Source organism: Triticum urartu, chromosome 1A, assembly GCF_056163025.1.
Source record: "Triticum urartu cultivar PI428250 chromosome 1A, HENAU_Tu73, whole genome shotgun sequence".
Taxonomy (NCBI): domain Eukaryota; kingdom Viridiplantae; phylum Streptophyta; class Magnoliopsida; order Poales; family Poaceae; genus Triticum; species Triticum urartu.
In genome coordinates, this window is record NC_141873.1 from 401,962,270 (window position 1) to 401,969,879 (window position 7,610).

General features: G+C 53.0%; 1 protein-coding gene across 1 annotated transcript; it reads right to left on the bottom strand.

Moving 5' to 3' along the window:
• Positions 1-6,068: 6,068 nt before the first annotated feature.
• On the bottom strand, positions 6,069-7,338 carry LOC125534527 (uncharacterized). Its single transcript, XM_048697728.2, has one exon. It carries the CDS (start codon positions 7,065-7,067, stop codon positions 6,504-6,506), a length of 564 nt encoding a protein of 187 aa, XP_048553685.1. The 5' UTR covers positions 7,068-7,338; the 3' UTR covers positions 6,069-6,503.
• Between the last annotated feature and the right edge of the window lie 272 nt (positions 7,339-7,610).

Consider the following 7,610-nt stretch of genomic DNA (forward strand, 5'->3'; position numbering starts at 1 on the left):
ACATTATCCTGTCTACAACATGGCAACAGCCACATTGTGTTCATAGTCTATTGCCACAAGAATATACTATCCAAGTGGCAACAGGCATAGTTTGATGTGTAGATTAGTTGCCATCCAGTGCAATTGGTTACTGAAACTGCAGTGACTGCCGATTTACTACACTTTACGATTCCTACAGTGTGGCAACTATCACAATCATTCAGGAAAAATTAGTTGCCACATGGAAAAAGCATGTTTGTGGCAACTATGACAGTCATTTAGGAAATTAGTTGCCGCATGGAAAAGAATGTTTATGGCAACTATCACAGTCATTCAAGAAATTAGTTGCCGCATAGAAAAGCATGTTTGTGGCAACTATCACAGTCATTCAGAAAATTAGTTGCCATACAGTCATGATAGTTACTCAAACCACCACGTTTGCCTTCATACTGCAGTTTCAAAAACAACTAACTAGATCTAGGGTTCAATGGCAACTATAATGACTTGAAATTCATCCCCAAAATTCTCCCCAAACTGATCGCAAATACCAATTCGAAGCAATGCGCAACTATCATACCGGAAAACAACGGCCCAATCCCAAGGCACAACCAGTGTGTGTCTCCGGACAGGCAGAACCACACCGGCGAGACCGCCACCGCGGCGGCGACGAAACTGCCCAGTGCCACCGAAAACGGCAAGCATAGGACTCCGCCGCCGGCGGGAATGCCAGCGCATCACCAAATCGCCTGAATCTCTACGAATCTCGAGCGAAGTATCGAACACCGAGGGAAGGGGAGAAAATGCAGGCAAGGATTGTGAGATTGGGAGCGAGCATTACCTTCAATCTGTAGGCGCTCCAGCGAAGCCGCTCCGGTCCGGCGAGCACCACCGACGGCCGCGAACTCCGTCGACTCTTCCGCCTCCGCCGTCGACTTCTCCCCTGGTCTTCTCCTCCAATCGTCTGAAATGCGAAGTGGGTTGTGTGAGTAACTGTGGGGACGAGTAAATGGAACCGTGAGGGGTAGGCGAGCGAAGTGCGCGACGTGTTTGACGTCAACCACGGTCGGCGCGTGGCGTGCGGGCGCATAGCAGTTCCACCGCACGCCCCCGAGTGGCAACCACTGACCGCGGGGGGGGGGGGGGGGGGGGCAACCGACGTGCGGGCGAACTATGTCACACACCACACAGGCGCCTTGTCCTATGTGTCACAGAAAATCGGCCAGATTGTGTTAAGATTCGTACATATAGTACTGGACGGTGATGGATGCGTGTGGTCGAGATGGTCAACGCCCACACGTGTGGGTGTTAACATTTCCGACAATCAATCCAACACACAAGCAAACAAGAGACAAGCAAAAAGAGGCGAACGGAAAAGAGGGCGAATAAAACGGCAAGGGTGAAGTGTGGGGGAGAGGAAAACGAGAGGCAAATGGCAAATAATGTAATGGAAGGGATAAGAGTTTGCGATGGGTACTTGGTATGTCTTGACTTGTGCGTAGATCTCCCCGGCAACGGTGCCAGAAATCCTTTTTGCTACCTCTTGAGCATGCGTTGGTTTTCCCTTAAAGAGGAAAGGGTGATGCAGCAAAGTAGTGTAAGTATTTCTCTCAGTTTTTGAGAACCAAGGTATCAATCCAGTAGGAGACTACACGCAAGTCACCTAGTACCTTCACAAGCAAACAAGAACCTCGCAACCAACGCGATAAAAGGGTTGTCATTCCCTTCACGGTCACTTAAGAAAGTGAGATCTGATAAAGATAATAAGATAAATATTTTTGGTATTTTCGTATAGATTGGAAAGAAAAGATTGCAAAATAAACGACGACAGAAATGGCTAGTTGACGGGAAACTAATATGATGTAAAGTAGACCCGGGGGTCATAGGTTTCACTAGTGGCTTCTCTCATGATAGCAAATATTACGGTGGGTGAACAAATTACTGCCGAACAATTGATAGAAAAGCGCACAGTTATGATGATATCTAAACTAGACCCTGGGGCGTGCCCTCCTGCCTCATGGCTCCCTCGCTACTTCCTTGACGTCCACTCCAACTCTCCTGGATCACGTTTGTTCCAAAAAAAAATCCGCGCGAAGGTTTCATTCCATTTGAATTCCTTTTCTGCGAACAATGAAATAGGCAAAAAACAACAATTTGCACTGGGTTTTAGGTTAATAGGTTAGTCCCAAAAATAATATTAAAATATATATTAAAGCCCATTAAACATCCAAAACAGATAATATAATAGCACGGAACAATAAAAAATTATAGATACATTGAAGACGTATCAGCACGTCACATCACATGCGCGTCAACTACTCACCATGTGCTGCGCAAGAAGACCGAGTGCAGATGTTCGTATCTGTTCCTATATTCAGAATAATTGGACGTTATCACAGTCCTATATGTAAGAGCAAATTTAATGGGGCGACCCAATTCGTCCGCCCGCGTTCATTTGGGTCGGTGCGGACAAAAGTGGAGGCCCAACGCACCGACCCAAACTCAAATTGTGTCTGCCTGGCGTCCGCGCCGACCCATTTCCGGCTCAAAATTGCATCTGGAATGCGTCGGCACGGACGCGCCGCATGTCTCCTCGCCGTCCATCGCTTCCCCACCTAGCGGCCGTCCAACTACGACGGTCAACATTATTAATGACGACCGCCCACCTTGGGCCCACGCGTCAGCGACGGCAGTCGTCCTTTTTTAAGCCGGGCGTGCGGCAGGGCCGTCCTCATCCACTGTCACTCGCCCCCATCCCGTTCTGGCCACCCCTGCCCCCACGCCGACGACAACCCTAGCCACCGCCAGCATGGGCTTCTTCTCCGGCATCGGCAGCAACGGCAAGGGAAAGGCCCCCGCCTGCCATTCCCCCTCCCTCCCCGCCCTCCCCACGTCGTCGCGCGCTCCCCGGCAGAGGTAGCGCATCAATGTGCCGGTGCACTAGGCCGAGTGGCACTGGCAGCACCATGTGCCTCTGCCATACCCCGACGCGACGCTGCCGCATGACTCGCATTTTGATCCGGAGAGGATCCTAGTGCCGGCGGCGCCGCGGACGGCGAGGGCCCATGCAGAGGAGGTGCGGCGCCGGCCGGCGTTGCTGACGTCGGAGCAGCGCGCCGAACCGCACTCCGTCGTCGACTCGCCCAACTAGGCTCGATGGTTCGCCTTCTAGCACAAGGAGGCGAGGCGACACGGCGTCCACGGCGTCGATCGCAGCCTGCCGCCGCCCCCGCTTGTCGTCTGCGACGAGGACCAGGAGGCCGAGGCCGCCTACTAGGCGGCCATTAAGGAGAGCGAGGAGGAGGAGCGGTGGAGGGAGGCGGATGAGGCGGCTTTCCAGGCTGCCATGGCGGAGGCCATGGCCCTCTCTGCGGCGGGCGACTGCGTCGTGCCGCCGGTGACCCGGTCGTCCCCGCCCGAAGCCGAGCCGGAGGAGCCGGGCCCCTTCGAGCGCTACTCCTAGACCGGAGTAGTGCGCGAGTGGGTCAGTGCTCCGCCGATCTGGCTCGGGGCGACGAAGAAGCAGGAGGCGACCTACATCGACCACTGACGTCGCGTTCGGCTGGCCGAGGAGCGCCGGGAGGGCGAGCGCTTGCAGATGCTTGAGCGCGAGGCCGAAGAGGACGCGCGCCAGGCCCAGGCAGCGCAGCCCGACATCACCGTCCTTTGGAACACGGCGTTCCCCTGGGCCGGCCCTGCGCCGACGATGATCGACCTCACCGGCCCGACGCAGATGCCGCCGCCGCCGAGGACGTCTAGGGCAGCGCGTCGTCTAGTTTTTAGTTTTTTATGTTAATTAATATAATGTGGACTTTCGCCGGCCTTCGTGGCCGGTTTTTATGTTTAATTAAATACATGTGTTTATTTTTAAAATGCTTTTAAACTTTTTTTGGCACGCCGACAAAATTGGTCGGGTCAGCGTTGGGCGCTCGCGTCGACCCAACACAGCTCCGGACGTTTGTGTCCGCCAGGCCGATTCAAACGGACAAAAAACGGACAAAAGCTCTGCTCATTTGGGTCGGCTCGTTGGAGTTGCTCTAAACAATGGAGATAAAGTACGTATTTTTTTCCTAGAAGAAAGAGCGGGGGCGTGGAAGGCATTTTTGCTGCCTGGTTTTGTGACTTTGGCTGTTGCTCTCACCGTACTCTTTAGCCGCGACTGGTGCCGTCTAGCTTCGGTGGCCGGTCATGATGCGGCGGCGGCGTGCGTTCCTTGCTCGCTTGGATCGGCGTCAAGCATCAATCCCAGGCCTTGAGCGAGACCGGTGACCGCCGACGACCAGCTATCAGGTAGCAACATGTGACCGGCGGCTCCAGCAGTAGTTCCGTTGATGCTTGGATGTTGGGTAAACATCTTGTTCGTCGGCACATGGTGGATGCTGGTTGAAGCCAATCATGCCAGGCAGCAGCTCGCAATCACATCGCCCCACCCCCAAAATCAACCAAAAGATTCCGCAGCTCGTGACCCGTAGCCGCGTAGTGTACGCGCGGCCAACTAATTAATCCCCGACTCCGTCCAGATCATTCTGCCGTACCCTATCGTACAACCAAGACAAGATGCCCCCTCCTCGTTTTGGCATCTCTTCATCAACCATGTTTCTCCTCCATAATACGTACTTATCTTGGAGATAATATTATGAGACACGTCACGGGTCTCCGTACACCCACGTCCACCTCAGCCCAACAGCGGCGGTGGTCAGGTTGGCGGTGCACCGGTGCGCGCATGTGGTGGTAATATCTACGTAGTAGTACTTGCATGGAGTAGTGGAAGTGGTGCAAGGCCGTAGCTTTCGATGGTGCCGCTTCCCGCGGAGCACATGGACCCGGCTGTCCTGTCGTCGTGCCTTTGAAAAAATGGGAGGCGACGACGGAAGCCCGTGTGGTGTGGTGTGGTGCCATCACGTCGCCGTCGGCGTACGAAACGGTACGATCTGAGGACGGTACAACTGACCGCGGGCGACGACAACGTAACGCGATCGGCCGGAAAGAAATTTTTTTAAAAGTTTAGTTTAACGTCGCCGCTGTCTGGAGCACAACAACTCTTGGAATGGACAATGGAGGCGTGCTGGATTTGGGCAGGGCGCTTCTCGGTACGTTGGGTAGCCAGGTAGGTGGTGTAGCCGTGAGCCTCCCCTCGAGGCTTATCTGCGGGCTGCGGCTGACTATGAGCTGGAAGATATGGATGCATGCATGCATGCATGGGCCTGGGCTGGGGCGGCAAGAAACGTGACGAAACGTGGGTGAGCTGATCAGATAGATGTCGTCTACATCTACTGCTCGATACTGTTGCTGGTGAGTGGCCATGCTGTTGCATGCACGGCAGTGCAGTGACTCAGTGGACGACATCCATGACTCGTGGAGCTGGCAGCTAGCTCCAAGAACAGAATCTACTGTGGGTGCGTCCACTTGGTACCATGTACTTACTGTACATGTGTGGAAAGGTCAGTGGTTTCATTGCTTTGACAATGGTAGACACGACATGATTAGTGCTACATGAAAGGGAGGATTATATTTGATGTTCCACAGAAAAGCTACTTTGATTCATTGGATTTTCAAAGGATCGTGATCCTGTGGATTTTTTTTGTAAGCCTTGATTTTATCATAGATAATTTCACATAAAGTCTAAGCTCTTCGAATAATTCCTATGCCCCCCACAAACACACATTTGTGCCAGTTCCTTTGTTTTAGAATTCCATAGAATTCAAATGGACTGGTAGGTCATAGCAATCCTCTATTTTCCTATCATGTGAATCAAAGGAGCCCTAAGCATCTGCGCCCTTTATTCCCCATGGTTATTCGAAGGTAAAGACATTTCAGTTTCCATGGCGCCTGCTTGCAAACGTTGAACGACCGAAGTCACTAAAGTAGAGAATTCAAGCATGTCGTAGTAAGAAAGCAGTTTCCTACAACTACAATGGGTCTGAGTCCACTTGGGTGTTGAGTCTGCTTGTTTCTTGATTTCAACCGTGTACATTCTAGACGAGTTCAATTGGACTTCTTTCCTTCCTGACTGAAAGGAAATCCCTTTCTCGTTCTTGTAGAGCCATGTAATTAGGTACCCATCAACATAGCCGAAAGAACATATTTTCAACTTGATGGCCATGCCCAAAAATGTCGATCAAAGCTTTCCATTAATAATTTACATATGTACTATATGATCTTACACTACTAATTCTGTCACGCACACACTCACACGCGAGCCTAATCTAGCAATATATATGTTGCTAATCTTACAATTCCAATCATACGCACATCATCATCAACATATAGAAGAAGACTCCGATCCAAATATGCATCTCACCGATCGCCAAAACTGAAGAGAGCGAGAGAGATATGTATAGTAACAAGAACACAACAAAACAGAAGACGACCGAGGAAGCCAACCGTACCTCGCCGACCCGCAGGAGTCAGCTAAGGGATAGCGACACAGCGACGCCGAAAGACGCGTGTCGCCCTCCGCCGTTTACGTGCTCCTCTGGCTTGGCTTTAGTAGCTCGCAGGCTCGCCGGCGCGCGCAGAGATCCGCCTCACACCGGGCACTCTGCGCCGTCGTCTTTCGGGTCGTTCTTGGGCTCGGCGGCGGCCGGAGCAGGGGCGACCACGCTGGCGCGGCAGAGCGGGCACGTGGAGTGTAGATGCAGCCACGCGTCCACGCAGGCGGCGTGGAACCGGTGCCCGCAGCGAGGGAGGAGGCGCGCCAGGTCGCCGTCGCGGAACTCCACGATGCACACCGCGCAGTCGGCCGCTGCCTTCCCGGCGGCCTCGCTGCTGGAGTCGAACACGGACACGGGCAGGGAAGACGGGATGTCCGGCTGGTCGGGGTCGCGCAGGCGCCTGGACGCTCTCGGCGAGGTCGCCGGAGACGAGTCGGTCGACGACGACTCCTCATCAGCACCTCCGGGGGTAGACGGCCCTCGCTTCCCGGAGAAGAACCGCCAGAAGTAGAAGAAGATGAGGAGGATCATTAGCACGTTGATGCTGACGAGGCAGGCCGTCAGCATCGGCCCGTGCGGCGCCCAGTGTTTGCTCGTCTCCACCGCCGCCGCCGCCGTGGTCGCTGGGCTCGCGCTGCCGCTCTGGGGCGTTGACATGGTGGCGCTTGATGCAAGAAGATGGCTTCGGACGAGTGGAACAGCAGATGGCAGTTGCCAATGATGTGCATAAATAGCACAGACCAAATCTTTCTTGTTTTACAAATTACAAAAGAAAAAGGACGTCCTTCCAAGCAGATTATCGTTGGTATCTAAAAGGAGCACGAGGGACGAGAATGCACCCGAAGAACAGGGAAAGGTAGCAACTAAGAATGGGGAAGAAGAAAAGCGGAAGGATGAAGGTGGTGTAGGGAAGTGGAGCGAATGGGGGGTTTATAAAAGGGTGGAGGGGGAGATAATATTGGCTCTTGGGGTTTGGTATGTGCAAATGGTGATGAGTTTATTAACTTGGCAACGGTTTGACTGGGGTGTGGTGTGCAAATGGTGTTGTAACCTAGGTTGGCTCTTACCACTGTCTCAGGGCATTTCTAGTTGATCGCCTATAGCCGGTTAGAGGAGTAAAAACCTGAGACCTAGCCGATCCCTGATAATGGTTAGAGGAGGATCATTTATCCTCCGTCGCTTATCCTTAACATTTATTTA

Coding starts and splice junctions, on each gene's coding strand:
- LOC125534527 (XM_048697728.2), bottom strand. CDS start 7,067: ATGTCAACGCCCCAGAGCGGCAGCGCGAGCCCAGCGACCACGGCGGCG.